Source organism: Microcaecilia unicolor, chromosome 4, assembly GCF_901765095.1.
Source record: "Microcaecilia unicolor chromosome 4, aMicUni1.1, whole genome shotgun sequence".
Classification (NCBI taxonomy): domain Eukaryota; kingdom Metazoa; phylum Chordata; class Amphibia; order Gymnophiona; family Siphonopidae; genus Microcaecilia; species Microcaecilia unicolor.
In genome coordinates this window covers 54,515,089-54,534,152 of record NC_044034.1, presented here as the reverse complement: position 1 = coordinate 54,534,152, position 19,064 = coordinate 54,515,089, and the positions used below count along the sequence as shown (strand labels likewise).

The window sequence follows — 19,064 nt, the reverse complement described above, 5'->3', positions numbered from 1 at the left end:
ATGCGTAGGCGCCCAGTACAACAAACTTAGCCACAAGCCCCCAACTCTCACCGAGCTGCTCCAGGTGCCTGCATGCTGCATCACTCTCCCTTGGCCCAGCATCTTCTCTTTGCCCTTCCATCCTGGTTCCAGCATCTCTTCACCCTTTCCTTCCCCTCCCGGTTCCAGTGTCTGTCCTTCTCTCTCCCTCCCTGTGGTCTCACTCACTTTTTCCCCCTTGCCGCCGGCAGTGCACGCTTCAATTAAATCAGCCTGCCTCGGCTTTGGGCCTTCCCTATGACGTATCCCGCCCTTATTGATGCGACGTCCGTTTCTTTGAGGGCGGGGTACATTACGGGAAGGCCTGAAGCTTGAGGCAGGCTGATTTAATTGAAGCAGTGCCACTATTGGCAGTGAGGGGGTAAAGTGAGAGGGACCACAGAGAAGGGAGGGATGCTGGAACTGGGAAGGGGAAAGATGCTGGAACCGGGAAAGAGTGGAAGGAGAAAGGGAAGTGATGCTGGAATCGTGAAGGGGGGAGGAAAGGGGACAGATGTTGAAACTGAGAAGAGAGGAGGAGGAAAGGGACTAGATGCTAGAATCGGGGGGGGGGGGGGGGGAGGAAAGGGGGCAGATGCTGGACCTGTGAGATGGAGGGGGGAAAGAGAGGTGCTGGATCCAGGGATAGAAAGATGAAGGAGATGCTACTCTACTGGACCTGGGGGGGGGGGGGGGGGGAGGAACAGACTGGAATAGGTGCTGGACCCAGGAGTTGGAGGAAGGACATGTATAGATGCTGGACCAGCAAGGGGAGTAGAAGGGAGGAATAGAGAGACTCTGAGACTGGAGGAGAGGAAGAGAGAGGGGGAAGACACTGGTCCCAGGAGGGAGAGAGGGGGAAAGACAATGGACTCAGGGAGATATACAGGGGGATAATCGAACCGGGGCGCCCATCTCTAAGGACGGTCCTGTAAAGGGGCGGGGCAACCCGTATTATCGAAACAAGATGAACGTCCATCTTTCGTTTCGATAATACGGTCGGGGACGCCCAAATCATGACATTTAGGTCGACCTTAGAGATGGTTGTCCCCGGTTTTCGGCGATAATGGAAAGCGAGAACGCCCATCTCAGAAACAACCAAATCCAAGCCATTTGGTCGTGGGAGGAGCCAGCATTTGTAGTGCACTGGTCCCACTAACTGAATGGAAAAAGCCCTTCCCTTACCGATCCGGAAAGGAATGGGCATGCATGAAGGAAACTGCATGCAAATGAGCTGATGTTAGCTCATTTGCACACGATTTCCTTCCTAAGGAGGGGAAGCGATGGCAGTTGAGGATGTCCTTCCCTGCGATGGCAGTTGAGGATGTCCAAAATGTGGATGTCTGCGAGAAGGATATCCATGCCTGCTATGCCTCTGACACCCCTTTATTTATTTGGATTTTGGATCACAAGTAGCAGCAGTGGGATTTGATCTGGCCACCTCTAGATTACAAGGCCAGTGCTCCAACCACTAGGCCACTCTGCCACTCCTCCACTCCCTTGAAATTTGGCCATCCCTGTGGGGGGCAGTTGAGGACGTCCAAAATGTTTGAAAGAAGGACGCCCACGCCTTTGTTATGCCTCCGCTGACACACACATACCTCCCCCCCCCCCGGGACATACATACTGCCCCCCCACAGGGATGGCCAAATTTCAAGGGAGTGGAGCAGAGTGGAGGAGTGACAGAGTGGCCTAGTGGTTAGAGCACTGGTCTTGCAATCCAGAGGTGGCCGGTTCAAATCCCACTGCTGCTACTTGTGATCCAAAATCCAAATAAATAAATAAAAAGGGTGTCAGAGGCATAGCAAAGGCATGGATGTCCTTCTCACAGATATATCCACATTTTGAACGTCCTCAACTGTCATCACAGGGAAGGATGTCCTCAATTCAACTGCAGCTGCAGGGAAGGACATCCTCAACTCAACTGCTGTTGCAGGGAAGGACGTCCTCAGGAGGCATAGCGAAGGACATACTCAAAATAGACAAAAGTTTTTGAAGTTGTTTTTTTGGGGTGGGAGGTGGTTAGTGACCACTGAGGAAGTCAGGGGAGGTCATCCCCGATTCCCTCCAGTGTTCATCTGGTCAGTTTGGGCTTCTATTTGGTGCTTTGTCGTGAAAAAAAAATGGACCAAGTCGGCCAAATGCTCGTCAGGGACGCCTTTCTTTTTTCCATTATCGGCCAAGGACGCCCATCTGTTAACCACGCCCCGCCCCATCCCGCCTTCTGTACACTGCCGATACGCCCCCTTGAACTTTGGTTGTCCCCGCGACGGAAAGCAGTTGAGGACGCCCAAAATCGGCTTTAGATTATGCCGATTTGGGCGACCTTAGGAGAAGGACGCCCATCTCCCGATCTGTGTCAGAAGATGGGCGCCCTTCTCCTTCGAAAATAAGCAGGACAGTGGCCAGGAACAGGAAGACAGGAGAGATATTGGGCATGGATGGAATATAGGGATAGGGAGACAGAATAGCAATGCTGGAGAGAGAGGAAATAGGGACACACAGGGACAATGTTGGACATGGGGGGGGGGGATGCTGATCACAGAGGAAGGGATATGGACTCAGGATATAAATGCAGGGCAGGTCAAGCTAGGGACACAGAGGAGAGATGCTGAAAATAGGAGAGGATAAGGTCACTGAAAGGGCAGATGCTGAACATGGAGGGAGGGAGGGAGGGAGAGATATAGACAGGGATACAGAGGGGAAATGCTGGATAGGACAGATAGGGAAGCAGAGGGAAGATGGATGGTGGACATGGGGAGAGAAGAAAAGTCAAATGGACAGGAGACCCTACAAAGACAGGAACCCCCCCTCCCCCGAAAAGCAGAAAAGAGACATCGGGACCAAAGAGAATACAAAATAAAATGCTCAGGCAACAAAGGTAGAACCCCCCCCTCCCCATTGTATTCTGAATTTATTAATTGGAATACGTCATCTTTTGGAAATGCACTTCTTGGTATTTTGCATTTCAGTTTCTGTTCTCTATTACTGTTGGTTGCAGAGTCTGACTTCCTGAGGTTTCCAGTTAAGTTTTGTACTTTCACGCCTCTTTTACTGATGTTTGATTCCTTGTTTCATATTTGTTGAAGGTCTATCTGGGTTGTGTGTGTGTGTGTGTGTAACTAAGGCAGTGATTCCCAAACATTTATTTATTTGTACCCCACGTTTTCCCACCTATTTGCAGGCTCAATGTGGCTTACATAGTACTGTCAAAGGCGTTTGCCCAGTCGGTGGATAACAAATACAAAGTTGTATAGTGATCGTATGAGATATAAGTGGAGGGTCGGAATGGATAAAGATTGCATGATATCCTGTTTGATCATAGTCATGCTGTGTTGGTAGGTGAAGAGGGTTACGTGGGGTCGTTGGGGTAGGCCTTTTTGAAGAAGTAGGTTTTTAGTGATTTCCTGAAGTTCAAGTGGTCGTGGATTGTTTTCACAGCTTTTGGGAGCCCATTCCATAGTTGTGCGCTTATGTAGGAGAAGCTGGCTGTGTAAGTTGTTTATATTTCAGATCCTTTGCAATTTGGGTAGTGGTAGGTTTAGGTAGGATCTTGACGATCTGACTTTGTTTCTTATTGTTAAGCTATAAGGTCTGTCATGTATTCTGGGACTACCCGTACATGATTTTTGTGGACTAAGTGCAGATTTTGAAGATGATCCATTCTTTGATTGGGGAGCCAATGCAACTTTTCTCAGAGGGGTTTGGCACTTTCGAAGCGTGTTTTGCTGACTATCAGCCTGGCTGCTGTATTTTGGGCGGTCTGGAGTTTTTTTAATGAGTTGTTCTTTGTAGCCCGCGTAGATTCCGTTGCAATAATTGCATGGCTTAGTACCATTGATTGTATTAGGTATCAAAAAGTTGCTCTTGGGAAGAAATGTTTTAATCGTTTGAGCTTCCACATTGAATAGAACATTTCTTCTTCGTTACTACTACTACCTTAACATTTATAAAGCGCTACCAGGGTTACGCAGCGCTGTACAATTTAACCAGAGGACAGTCCTGCTCAAAGGAGCTTACAATCTAAAGACAAAAAAAGTGCAAGTCAATCAAATTGGGGCAGTCTAGATTTCCTGAATAATGAATAATGGTTAGGTGCCGAGAAGCGACATTGAAGAGTGGGCTTTGAGCAAGGAGTTGAAGATGGGGAGGAGGGGGCTTGGCATATGGGCTCGGGAGTTATTCCAAGCATAGGTGTGAGGCGAGGCAGAAAGGGCGAGCCTGGAGTTGGCGGTGGTGGAGAAGGTACCGAGAGAGGGATTTGTCCTAGCGAGCGGAGGTTACGGGTAGGAGCGTAAGGGGAGATGAGGGTAGAGAGGTAATGAGGGCTGCAGATTGAGTGCATTTGTAGGTTAATAAGAGAAGCTGAATTGTATGCGGTACCTGATCAGAAGCCAGTGAAGTGACTTGAGGAGAGGGGTGATATGAGCATATCTGTCTAGGCGGAAGATAAGACGCGCAGCAGAGTTCTGAACGGATTGAAGGGGGGGGATATATGGTTAAGTGGTGAGGCCAGTGAGAAGTAGGTTGCAGTAGTCAAGGCGAGAGGTAATGAGAGAGAGTGGATGAGAGTACGGGTGGTGTGCTCAGAGAGGAAAGGGCGAATTTTGCTGATTGTTATAGAGAAAGAAGCGACAGGTCTTGGCTGTCTGCTGGATATGCGCAGCGAAGGAGAGGGAGGAGTCGAAGATGACTCCGAGGTTGCGGGCAGATGAGACGGGGGAGGATGAGGGTGTTATCGACTGAAATAGAGAGTGGGAGGGAGAGGAGAAGTGGTTTGGGTGGAAAGACATGAGATTCGGTCTTGGCCATGTTCAGTTTCAGGTGGCGGTTGGACATCCAGGCAGCAATGTTGGATAAGCAGGCCGATACTTTGGCCGGGGTTTCTGCAGTGATGTTCAGGAGTGGAGAGATAAAGCTGGGTGTCGTCAGCAATAAAGATGATATTGGAAACCATGAGATGAGATCAGCGAGCCCAGGAAAGAGGTGTAGATTGAGAAAAGAAGGGGTCCAAGGACAGATCCCTGGGGAACACCAACAGAGAGCGGGATGGGGTAGAGGAAGATCCATGAGAATGTACTCTGAAGGTACGGTGGGAGAGATAAGAGGAGAACCAAGAGAGGACAGAGCCCTGGAATCCAAATGAGGATAGTGCGGCAAGGAGTAGATTAGTTGATTGACAGTGTCAAAAGCGGCGGATAAGTCGAGGAGGGATGCAGGGATGGAGTAGTGACCTTTGATTTTGCAAGGAACAGGTTCAATTACAGACTTTAGTGAATGCCATTTCTGTCGAGTGTAGAGGGCGGACACCGGATTGCAGCGGATCGAGGATGCATGAGAGGAGAGAAAATCAAGGCAGCGGCTGTGAACGGCGCGTTCAAGTATCTTGGAGAGGAAGGATAGGAGGAGATGGGGCGGTAGTTGGAAGGACAGGTAGGGTCTAGTGATGGTTTTTTGAGGAGTGGTGTGACTACAGCATGCTTTGTTACAGAGTTTACTTGGCTCTCAAGGGTAAGGTTGCGATCGAGTGTGACACCGAGTATTTTCAACTGTCTGAGGTAGGAGCGTATGTCCTGGAGTATTTATGGTTGTGGGTTTGTATTTGTTATATGGAGAGGAGGAGGGATGAGGCAATGTGTTTTTTTCGGTGTTCAGTTTCAGTTGGAATGAGTTTGGCCCAGGATTTTGTTGGTTATTTCTGTCAGATCATGTCTGAAGGGGATGTATATTGAACATCATCTGCGTAAATGAATGGGTTAATGCCCTCGGTTGGATAAGGACTATGGCAGAACCCCTAAATAGTTTTTTCACACTGAGAAGGCCCTCAATTTATGTAAACATATATGTATATAGTTCATACAGATTCTACAATCTAATTTCTTGAGGAACCCCTGAAGAGAGTTTGAGGATCCCTAGGGTTCCGCAGAACCCAGTTTGGGAATCACTGGACTAAAGTGTGGTATTCTGCTAGCATGTAATGCCTGTGTAGAGATCTTGCTGCAGTCATGTTTGTTTTGTGTTTTTTCACTAAGTAGTGTATTAGTTTTAGGGCTTGTGTAATATTTACAGTGCTGACTTTTCATGCATAAGGTTGTTGCTTTTTGAGTCTTGGGAGTTAGTGCTGTGTTTTTGCACAAATTTTTGCATAGTGTTTTGTAGTGGAGGGATTGTGTGTTAGCCTTGCTGAGGTGACATCAAAACTTTAATCTAATTTTAATTTGTCATAACATCAGACAGGGTTTTAGAAAATGTTGCAGAATCTGTTGTGTGTTGAGGTGGTTGTCTTTATAGCAGATGTGTGTGATCAGGTTTAAATTATGAGATACTGTCAGATGAGGGATCATTAAATATAGTTAAATTGTTTCCATAGGTTTGAATTTGGTTTAGGTGTTTGAATAAAACTGAGTGTAAAATATGTAACAATATCATCTATGAAGGCACATGAGTGCATTACTATTCATAAGAGTAGCCAGCAGCACTTCCTTGGGCTTCAGTCCCTTCACCACCATTTCAAATTTATAGAAGGAATGCACTGCAAGAAAAACCTCACTCAGTGACTTTCAATTTCACTTATTGGGGTGGTACATTTCACTCTTCTGATAGACCATACTTCTGCACTCTAGTCCAGCATATTCCTTCCCTCCACTTACTCCTGTGTCCATCAGTTTTCTTATCTCCTCCCACCCCCAATGCCTTACAACCGCACTGTGAAGCCAAGGAGCTTTCAGACAGTTGGAGCAATCTGAGGTTCATGAAGAACCTGTTGACCTTGTAGTTCCCAATTTCATGAACCAGCAAAATCAACAAGCTCTCTGAGGGTCAGACGGGAGGAGGAAAGATGTGTGTGTGAGACAGAGGGGCATATGGAATGCTTCAGGCAAGTGGGAGAGAAGGAGGCCGATTGGCTGCAGGCCTCTATAAAAGCATAGGCATCATCTATAGACACTTTTTAAAATGTACTTTAATTCAGTTGCCTAAGAGACCTATATATATTTAACTTTGCACTGTTAAATTTTGTCACTTTATTCTTCAGCATTTGGTACCTTTTATTAAATTTAGATATTAAAATATGTATTATCTACAACTATTTTGTCAATCTTTCTTTCTGCGTGTTGTCAGACAATTAAGGGACTCAGCTAAAGTGCCTCCCCAAACAGCTAAGCCACCAACCGCCTATGGGGCAATGTATTATCTATATATGAGAGAAAGTGATTGGTGTGGAAAGGAAAATTAGTGTGTAAAATCCTATTATTAAGGAAACATAACATTGAAGCCAAAAATAGAGTGGAATTAAAACTAAAATAATTTAAAAATTACAGTATGAGCCATTGATACAATTATTGTCATAATACTAATATATTGCTGATCTATTCAGTGTAACTTGGTTACTTGTGCTTTGGATTCTCTCTTTCCTGTTTGCCTTTACACTATGGCAGTTGTTCCCAAATCTGATCCTGGGGGCACCTCAGCCAGTCAGATTTTTGGGATATCCACAATGAATATTCATGAGAGATCTGCAAACAGTGGAGGCAGTGCATGCAAATCTCTCTCATGAATATTGATTGTGGATATCCCAAAAACCTGACTGGCTGTGGTGCCTCCGGGACCAAGTTTGGGAACCACTGCACTATAGAATAGCATGATCCTTTTACTATTTGTTTCCACTGTAGGTTCATACAGACTAAAGATGCAGTTTTCGGGATCAAAAAACCTAAGACCTGAAAACATTTACTAAAATACAGAAGCAGCATAAAATTCTCTATTCTGGAGCTTACCTTCAAAGAGTCTATCAATAATATCATATCCTGCACGGAGATCTGATAAGGAAAATTCATAGAATTTGGTCCAAGCCTGAAAAAAAGCAAAGTAATATACCAACATGAACAACTGAATTATATTGTACAGTTAAGTTGCATACCTGTAGCAGATGACCTCTAAAGGTAGCTGTTCACCTGTCAAACAAAAGGGATCATAAGACTACTTGGGTGCCTCCAGGGAATTATTTGCATGAAAAATAAAGTTTTACCAATAGAAGTGGGCTTTTTGATTATTGCCCTTCCTGTATGTGAGTACAATTATGTGCATTATTGAACAATGAGATACTTTTACCCAAAGGGTTATAGAGGCATTCCAGGACACAGACATATCAGGGGAGACAAGCACATGCACAGAAACACAGAAAATAACAGCAGATAAAAACCAAATGGCCTATCTAGTTTGCCCATCCACACCATACCATGGTTCTGATCTATAATATCACTTCCTCTCCTTTTAAGACCCTTTGTGCTTCTCCCATGCTTTCTTGAATTCAGATATATTATTCAGCATCACCACCTTCACTAGGAGGCTGTTCAATGCTTCCAACCCTTTCCATAAAACAACGGGGCCCTTTTACTACGCAGCACTAAAAAGTGACCAGCACTATCCCCAGTGGAAGTCTTTTCTGCACTCTGAGTTATAAAAAAAAAAACATAAGAGGGGTGTACCTAGGTCCAAGGTATTGGGTGGGTCAAAACTTATACTGTTGGGAAGACTGATAATAAAAAATGTTTGAGAGCAAAGATATGTGTTAATAATAAGGTTGGTTTGTTAATGAACAGAAATGTTCTTAAGTATATGGGGAAACTGTTGGGATATGGGAAGAAAAATGTTCAAGTACATTGCTATGGTATGATAGGGTTGGAATCTATCTGACCCATGGTAAAGAGAAGTTTTCCTTATGAGACCTGAAGTGGGAAAGGGAAGGGAGAGAAGTAATTACTTGCAAAAGATGAAGTATGTGGAAAATAAGTTACTACTACTACTACTATTTAGCATTTCTATAGCGCTACAAAGCGTATGCAGCGCTGCACAAACATAGAAGACAGTCCCTGCACAAAGAGCTTACAATCTAATAGACAAAAATAAAGCAGCAAATCATTAATGATGTACAGAGAAAGAGGAGAGGAGGGTAGGTGGGGCGAGTGGTTACAAGTCAAAGCAATGTTAAAGAGGTGGGCTTTCAATCTAGATTTAAAGATGGTCAAGGATGGGGGCAAGACTAGGTGCTCAGGAAGTCTATTCCAGGCGTAGGGTGCAGCGAGACAGAAGGAGCGAAGTCTGGAGTTGGCAGTAGTGGAGAAGGGAACAGATAAGAAGGATTTATCCATGGAACGGAGTTGATGAAACTAATGTGTCTATATAACAAGGTTATGTAAAGTGGAAGATAACCATGAGAAAGATGAAAAAAAAATGGTATTGGAGGCAGAGGCGTAGCTAGATGGAGTGTCAAAGGGAAGACAGGTTACCCCAAATGGACGTCTGATGGTGCCAGGCGCCTATTTTCAGGTGGTCGTCACACCTATGTAATCCACTCCCGCTCCCGCCTGGTGTCACAACCTGGCTACCCTTCTGATTAGAGGATAAATTGATGAAAATAATGGGTTTGTATAACAAGGGGTTATGTAAAGTGGAAGATAATCTTGGGGCGAGGAAAAAGGAATATTATGTGTTAAATAAAGGTGAAATGATAATGTGTAGGGCTGGCTGTTGCTCCAGAGACAGGGAGAATAGAGTCCAAAGTAATCCCTTAAGGGCAATGGATGGTGCTAGGGGGAGAGTTTAATCCCCTGTTAGGTTGGATTACTTAAAAGAGTAAGTCCCTGTAAAGAGTCACTGGGGGGGAGTGACTGGGAGGTTCCCGTGTGGGAGGAAGCCCAGCCCAACGAGAGTATTCTGAAACAATATACAGAGAGATAGTGCTGAGAGAGGAAGAGTGACAAGGGGGAAGAAGACTAGGAGGAGATAAATGCAAGTATTTGTCCCTGTAAGGGGGGGGGCGGGGTCTCTTTCTTTTGGGTCTTATTTTCTTTTTGGGTTTCTCTGTTTGTAACTATGAGTCTTTGGTTGCCTGCAAGCCCCTGCCAACTGACCTGAAGGAGACGAGGGATCCCATTAAACAGAAGTGAATCCATCGGCTAAGACAAGGAGAGTTGCTGCTAGAAAAAAATGGTAACTGTGAAGGAGAGCTCTGGGGCCGTCATGATCAAAAGCAAACTCCGGCGCTAGAGGCTGCTAACGCCATACTAGCGCCGGAGTTTGCTGCCGACCCATGATCAGAGCCCTCGAGCACCTGAAACAACGCACTTGAGGGCTCTTAGCGCAAGTAGCATGCAAATGCATGCTAAACAGGGCTTCTAGTGCAATTAGCTTGCAAATGCATGCTAATCAGTGCTTAACGCATTCATCCCCAATGATCAGCAGCCAGTGCGTCAAAGATTGGGTCGCTGGCCGCAACAAAATCAAATCATTGGGGAGGAATGGGAGCCCTGTGCAGCATGCAGTTGCATGCTGGCAGGCCCCCGTTCCCCCCCAAAGCAAACACAAAAAGGGGACTGGAGGTCCACTGGACCTCCAGTCCCCCCCCCCCCCGACGATCCGACCCCATCCATGCCCATGGAGGGCCCGGTGGGTCTCCAGCCCCCCCCCCCGAACCCCCCAGAAATCGTGGTGGCCGCCTTTGGCCAAACCTTGTAAGCGACTGGGGGAGGGGGGCTGGAGGTTCGGTGGGTCCCAGCCCCCCCAAACCCCAGAAATCGTTGTGGGCGCCTCCGGCCAAAGGCTATCACACACTGTTATCCATCGACGGGGGGGTGGGGGGCTGGAGGTCCGGTGGACCTCCAGCCCACTCCAACTCCTCCCCCAGCGTTCTCCATTGAATCCCTAGTGTCCGTGGTGACCCTCCCTCCCTCCCGGCCGGCCCCCCTACCTTTCGTTGGAGGAGGGACGCAGCATGCCTGCCTCCCTCCTCTTCCAGTCGACGCCGCTTCAAAATGGCGGCGCCCAGCCCTGCCCATTGTGCCATTGCATCCTGGGATGCGCTGGGCGGGGCTACAGACCATGTAAGGCGCATCCCAGGATGCAATGGGCGGGGCTAGGCACCGCCATTTGGAAGCGGGATCGACTGGAAGAGGAGGGAGGCAGGCATGCTGCGTCCCCTCCTCCATGAAAGGTAGGGGGCCGGCTGGGAGGGAGGGAGGGTCACCACGGACCACCAGGATTCAATGGAGACCGCTGGGGGGGAGGAGTTGGGGTGGATAACAGTGTGTGATAGCCTTGGCCGGAGGCGGCCACAACGATTTCTGGGGGTTTGGTGGGGCTGGAGACCCACCGAACCTCCAGCCCCCCCCCCCCTGTCGCTGGGTGGGAGGGTGGGACAGCGTTTGGCCGGAGGCGGCCACCACGTTTCTCGGGGTTCGGGGGGGCTTGAGACCCACCGGATCTCCAGCCCTCCCTGGGCATGGAGGGGGTCAGATCGTCTGGGGGACGGAGGTCCACCGGACCTCCGGCCCCCCCGTCGCTGGGTGGGAGAGGGTTTGGCCAGCGGCCTCGATGTTTCTGGGGGTTTGGGGGGGGGGGGCTGGAGACACACGTTGTTCGGGTTCCTCCAAGCCCTCGTTGTTCGGCGCCTCGGCAGGCTGTTTGACAGGTTTGGGCCCAGACCTGTCAAACAAGTGCGGGAGGATTGTGCTGAGCGCATGCTCAGGCGCAATTCTCCCGCACTTAAACATGATAATCGAAGATAATAGCGCTACTTAGATTTGCATGCATTATCTTTGATCATCGATGCAGAAAAACCCTCAGCTGTCCCGGCGCTATTTTTAGGGCACTGTTTGGAACAGCGCGGGCCTTTTGATCATCTGGGCCTGGGTGGGCAGTGGAGAGACCCAGCCCAGGAGCGCGGGATAGGAGCCAGGGAGTGTCCATCCTGTAGTCAGGGTGAGCCAACATAAAGATCACCCTGGGTGGAGGTCATACCATGAGGATCTGGACCTGAGATACAGAAAGGAGCCAAGCCTTTGGAACACTATCTTTGGGGATAGGCACAGATTTGAGCTGTACAAAGTGTAAATAACCCTGTTTAAGAGTGCCTTGTAACATATACCTGAAGGGAGGAGAATACAGGAGTTCCCTTGGGGAATATCGGAGGAACAATTTATTTAAAAATTGTACTAAGAGATGGAGAATTTAAGCGGTTAGAATGTTCCTTTAGTTTCAAGCTGAAGAATAAACTGTTTTAAGCAGCTGACTGCGGAGTGGTAATTTTGGATTAGACAGTGTATCGTTATCCTTTCAAGACAGCCTATGTTTAAACTGCCAGTCTTGCTTCTCAAAAGGGTTGGGACCTTGACTTTTGAGTTTCCTGGGGGAGAGAAGGGTAATCCCACCCGCTAACACCCTTTTCCCCAGGTGGAGGCACCGCACACCAAGTGAGTGAGGGTCTGACAGGTCTGCCCTTCATGAGGGCTCCAGGTCACTCGGACACCGGACCCAGAAGAACCCAGGCAAAGGGGCATTGCATGTGCTTTTGACAGTGTCAGCCCCCATCCTATTTGGGTCAAAAGAAACAAAAATCTGGGTGGATTTTCTATGGGCTTTAATGCATTCCAGATACAAGGCCAAGGCTTTTTTTTACAGTCTGGCATGTGCATTGTGCTTTCATCTGTATTGACATGTGGTTTAGGAAAAAAGGCTGGAAAGACTATTAACTGGTTAAGATAGAATTCCGACAACTTAAAGAACTTCAGGTGGGTGTGCACAACTACTCTATTACTAAAATAACTTAGTGTAAGGCAGATCAGTTACTAGGGTCTGGAGCTCACTAACCCTGTGTCCTGGAGTAACCATCACCAAAAATAAGACCTTCCTGTTCAGGTACTTCAAGTCACAGGTATCTAGTAGCTCAAAAGAAGCTTTCATCAGCTGGGTAAGAACAACATTAAGGTCCCATGACACGTCAGAAGGTTTGATGGGAGGCTTCCCATGTAGCAATGACACCTAGATCTTTTTCTTGGGTGCTGATTCCTAATGTGGACACTAGCATCAGGTAACTCTGATCTGGATTGTTCTTCCCAATGTGCATCACTTTGCATTTGTCGATATTAAATTTCATCTGCCATTTGGATGTCTAGTCTTCCAATTTTCTAAGGCTTTCCTAAAACGTTTCACAGTCTGCATGTTTTAACAGCTTTGAATATTTCTGTTTTGTCTGCAAATTTAATCACCTCAGTTGTCATTCTGATCTCCAAATCATATATAAATATGTTAAATAGCACTAGTCCCAGTACAGATCCCTGTGGTGCTCCACCCTCCTCCATCGAGAAAAATGGTCATGTAACCCTACCTTCTGTTTTCTGATCAATAACCAATCCCTAATTCACAAAAGAACATTCCCTCCTACCGTTTAATTTTCTTAGGAGTCTGTTAAAAGCTTTCTGAAAATCTAGATACACTACTTCAACGGGCTCACCTTTATCAACATGTTTATTCACGCCTTCCAAGAAATGAAGCAAATTGGTGAGGCAAGATTTACCTTGGATAAATCCATATTGACTCTGTCCCACTAAACCATGTTTGTCTATGTGTTCCTTAATTTTATTCTTTATAATAGTTTCCACTATTTTGTCCAGCTCTGAAGTCAGGCTGTAATCTCAAGATCACCCCTGGATCCCTTTTTAAAAATTGGTGTTACATTGGCCACCCTCCAATCTTCAGGTACTATGAATGATTTTAATGACAGGTTACAGATCAGCAATTTAGTGTGAGTTCTTTCAGTACCCTAGGGTGCATGCCATCCAGTCCAGGTGAATTACTACTCTTTAATTTGTTGATTCGGCTCAGTACGTCTTCTAGGTTCACCGAGATTTCTTTCAGTTTATCCGCATCGTCACCCTTGAAAACCATTTCTGGTACATCTTCTTCCGTAAAGACAAAAGCAAAAAAATTCATTATCTCTGCTACTTCTGCCTTTTTTGCTCTTTCATGATCTTAAGAGTCCCATGGATTCCCTCACAGGCTTTCTGGTTCTGATGTACCTGAAAACGTTGTTACTGTGAGATTTTGCCTCTGTGGCAAGTATCTCTACATATTCCCTTTAGTCTTCTTTATCAGTGCTTTGCATCTAACTTGCTAGTTCTTATGTTGCTTCTTATTTTCTACATTCATGTCATTTTCCATTCTTTGAAGGATGTTCTTTAGGCTCATATAGCCTCTTTCACTTCACTTTTTAACCATGCTGGCTGTCATTTGCTCTTCTTTCCATCTTTGTTAATACATGGAATAGATCTGGTCTGGGCTTCCAAGATGGTATCTTTAAACAATGTTAATGCCTGATTTAAAGTCCTAATCTTTGCAGCTGATCCTTTAGCATCTTTTAACTATTTTCCTCATTTTATCATAGTTGCCCTTTCAAAAACTAAATGCTGCTAAAGTACATTTCATAAGGGACTTCACTCCAGATATCATCTCAAATTTGATCATGTTATGATCACTGTTCCCAGGAGGACCCAATACCATTATCTCTCGTACTATGCCCTGCATTCCACAAACGACTAGGTCTAAAAAAGCACCCCATCTTGTTGGTTCTTGGACCAGTTACTCCAAGAAGCAGTCATTTATTATGTCTAGGAATTTTACCTCAGTAGCACTCCCTGATGTAACATTTATCCAGCCAATACTGGGGTAATTAAAATCACCCATTATTATACTGTTGCCAAATTTGCCAGTTTTCCTAATTTGTGTAAACATTTCTTCATCCATCTGTTGTTTTGTCCTGGCAGACAGTAGTATAAGCCCTACCAGTATACCCCATCCCTTTACACACGGAATTTCTATCCATAAGGATTCCACGCTGCTGTTTCATGTAGAAAATTTATTTTGTTTGACTCAATTCTCTCTTTAACATGTAGTGCAATCCCCCTCCAATTTGATCCACTCTATCATTGTGATATAATTTGTACCCTGTTAACATAGAGGCTTATTTTCAAAGCACTTTGGGAGGCTAAGTTCCATAGGTTTCTATGGAACTTTGGGAGGCTAAGTGCTTTGAAAATGAGCTTGATAGTGTTACAATGATTGTCCTCCTTCTACCAGGTCCCTGAGGTGCCTAGTATATCTACATCTTCATTTAGTGCTATATATTGTAACTCTCCTATCTTATTTTTTAGGCTTCTAGCATTTGTATACAGACACTTCAAACTGTTTTTTCCTTGTATCTAGCTGCTTAGAAGTTGACAGGGATAACTTGTATCCTTTGCTCTGCTCTCCCCTTAAACCTCCTGGCTTTCTTTCACCATTGTTGAAACTTCTCTATTGGCATTCCCTAAATGTCCTTCTTCAATGGTACTCCACACCGAACCATACACTCCTGGGCGACTGTTGGCTCTCCCTCTCCCCATTTTAGTTTAAAAACTGCTCTATTTCCTATTTAAATGTTAGTGTCAGTAGCCTGGTTCCATCCTGGTTAAGGTGGTGTCCATCCTTTGGAATAGGTCCCCCCTTTCTCAGAATGATGCCCAGTTCCTAACAACTCTAAATCCCTCATCATTGCACCATCATCGCAACCATGCATTGAGACTTCAGAGCTCTGCCTACTTCTAGGGTCCTGTGCATGGAACATTTCCAAAAATGCTACCCTGGAGAATCTGGATTTCAGCTTTCTACCTAACAACCTAAATTTGGCTTCCGGAACCTCCCTCTTACATATTCCAATATCATTGGTACCCACAAATACCAAGATAGCTGGCTCCACCCCAGCACAAACTAAAATTCTATCTAGGTGATGCGTGAGGTCCACAACCTTCGCATCAGGCAGGCAAGTGACCAGGCAATGTTATGATCACTGTTCCCAGGAGGACCCAATACCATTATCTCTCGTACTATGCCCTGCATTCCACTAACGACTAGGTCTAAAAAAGCACCCCATTTCTTACACTACTGATGACATCCCTGAATCGTCAGTACTCTTTGCCTCCATCTGCTGGTTGAAAAGCATTGTCCACTTATCTGGACTGGTCTAGCAGGAGGGTAAGGAACAGGTCAATTTTGAAAAGGTCTACGTTTTTAACTTTAAGAGTTCTGAACATAGTCTTTTTAATTTTAAAATTTGCTGGCTCTGGGCTCCTAAATTTAAAAATTCAGGATGACTCTGAGCTCTTAAATCACAAGATATCTAAATTTAAACACTTTAACTTGGAATGGAGAAGTTGCCTAATGGTTAGAGCAGTGGGCTGAGCACCAGGAAAAGTAGGCTGAAATCCCACTTCTGCTCCATGTGATCCTGGCCATAAACTTAATTGTAAGCCCTCTAGGGACAGGAAAATTCCACTATACTTAAATGTAATCCATAGGGGCACTGGATTACATATATCACTCCTGTGGATTCACAAGTGGTATCTGATTTCAGAATACATTTACACCTTGTTCTCAGTGCCCCTGTGGATTAATTTATGTTGGACAAACCACACGTAGCATTAAGACCAGGCTAATGGAACACAGATCCTGCATGAAATTAATAAAACGGGAAGCGCCGCTGGTCACACATAGAGGGGGATAATCGAACGGGGACGCCCATCTCCATGGCCGCCCATCTCCGAGGATGGGGGCGCGAAGGGGCGGGACAGACCGTATTATCGAAAAAGGTGGGCGGCTATCTTTTCTTTCGATAATACGGTTGGTGCCAGCCAAATGCCTAGGATTTGGGTGGATTTGAGATGGTCGGCATCAGTTTTCAGCGATAATGGAAACCGAAGCCGGCCATCTCAAAAACGACCAAATCCAAGCCCTTTGGTCGTGGGAGGGGCCAGGATTCATAGTGCACTGGTCCTCCTCACATGCCAGGACACCAACTGGGCACCCTAGGGGGCACTTTTAAAAATTTAAAAAAAAACATTAAAATACCTCCCAGGTGCATAGTTCCCTTACCTTGGGTGCTGAGCCCCCCAAATCTCCCGCAAAACCCACTCCCCACAACTCTACACCATTACCATAGCACTTATGGGTGAAGGGGGGCACCTAGATGTGGGTGCAGTGGGTTTTGGAGGGCTCCCATTTACCAGCGCAAGTGGAACAGGTGGGGGTGGGGGGATGGGCCTGGGTCCACCTGCCTGAAGTGCACTGCACCCACTAAAAACTGCTCCAGGGACCTGCATACTGCTGTCATGGAGCTGGGTATGACATTTCAGGCTGGTATAGAGGCTGGCAAAAAAATGATTTTAAAGTTCGTTTTTTTTTGGTGGGAGGGGGTTAGTGACCACTGGGGGAGTCAGGGGAGGTCATCCCCGATTCCCTCCGGTGGTCATCTGGGCAGTTTGGCCACTTTTTTGGGACTTGGACCTAAAAAATAGGGTCCAAAAAAAGTGGACCAAACTCTCACTAGGGCCGCCCTTCTTTTTTCCATTATCTGCCGAGGGTGCCCATCTCTTAAGCATGCCCTGGCACGCTCCTGTCCCGCCTTCGCTACCCTTCCGACACGCCCCCGGGAACTTTGTTCGTCCCCGCGATGGACTGCAGTTGGGGGCGCCCAAAATCGGCTTTTGATTATACCGATTTGGGCGCCCGCGAGAGAAGGGCGGCCATCTCCCGATTTGGGTCGGAACATGGCTGCCCTTCTCTTTCGAAAATAAGCTGGATAGTGAACTACAACATCATAGTTTTGATGACTTGTCCTGCATGGTACTAGAATAGGTAAAACCATCGCAAAGAAGGGGTGATCTTAGTAGAATATTATATCAAAAAGAACAAAAATGGATCTTCTTTAATTCGGTTGAGCCTGAAGGATTAAATGTTCGTGTTGAATGGTCAGCGTTCTTCTAATTATATATAGGATTGGGATTAATATCCACTTGAATTTGAGTCTGTTTTAAATAAAAAGAGTATGTTGATACAGCTGGAGGATGTGACGCAATCAAAGACAGATCAAGGAAAGGGAGGAGTTTAAACCCCTTTAAAAATGGAGTCAGTTTCTCTGGGATGGTATCTGCCAGCAGCATTTCTTGGATACAGCAGAGCAGAGATTGGATCAGAATCGTTGATACAACAAGAGATAGAAGTATAACCCCTGATGCAGCACTAGCGAAACGGGGGCTCCCTGTTGGGTTGAGGAGCGGAGAGCACCGAAGTGATTTCTAGCGGTGTTCCCTGTTTGATCTCATTGATTAGAACTTTATAATTGTATTAGGAATACATAAGTAACTGATCTACAGAATTGTGGAGACACATACAATTGTTAGTTAATAAGAAGAGTTAAAATAAAGTATTAGAGTGGATAGAATTAACAGTAATTGATGGAGTTTTTTTGAAGCTATATGATGGCACGCTGAGCCTACGCCTTATAGCCTGCTGTGTTGGGCTGGCTGGGGTGACGACACTGAAGCTTTTTTCTCCATCTAATTATAACTCATTTGACTAACTAAAATTTCTATAGGTGGGGGTGTCCTACATGACATTTACACAGCCGGTTTGAGGCTGTGTTGTGATTTTCAGTTAAAATTTAATGCCAAGAAGTGTAGAGTGATGCACTTGGGGTGCAAAAACCCAAAAGAGAGATACCGGAGAGGAGGGGAGGGATTAGTAAGCTCGACTCAGGAGAGAGACCTTGGGGAGTTGGGTGTCAGAGGATCTGAAGGTGAAGAAAACAATGCGATAATGCGACGGCCGTGGCCAGAAGGATGCTAGGCTGCTTAGAGAGGGGCATAACCAGAAGAAAGGAGGTGTTGATGCCCCTCTATAAGTCGTTGGTGAGGCCCCACTTGGAGTATTGTGTTCAGTTTTGGAGGCCGTATCTTGCTAAAGATGTAAAAAGACTGGAAGCAGTGCAAAGAAAAGCTACGAAAATGGTATTGGATTTGCGTTGTAAATCGTACGAGGAGAGACTTGCTGACCTGAACATGTATACCTTGAAGGAAAGGAGAAACAGGGCTGATATGATACAGGCATTCAAACATTTGAAAGGTATTAATCCGCAAACGAACCTTTTCCGGAGACGGGAAGGTGGTAGAACTAGAGGACATGAATTGAGGTTGAAGGGGGGCAGACTCAGGACTAATATCAGGAAGTATTTTTTCATGGAGAGGGTGGTGGATATGTGGAATGTCCTCCCGCAGGAGGTGGTGGAGATGAAAACGTTAATAGAATTCAAACATGCGTGGGATAAACACAAAGGAATCCTGTTTAGAAGGAATGGTTCCGTGGAATCTTAGCGGAGTTTGGGTGGCGATGCCGGTAATTGG

General features: G+C 46.0%; 1 protein-coding gene across 1 annotated transcript in view; it reads right to left on the bottom strand.

The window, feature by feature from the left end:
• Positions 1-19,064, bottom strand: part of DYNC2H1 (dynein cytoplasmic 2 heavy chain 1) — a 1,078,189-nt gene that overhangs the window by 151,376 nt on the left and 907,749 nt on the right. The window contains 1 exon segment of the mRNA XM_030202388.1: positions 7,794-7,869. Coding sequence (XP_030058248.1) covers positions 7,794-7,869 — 76 coding nt within the window.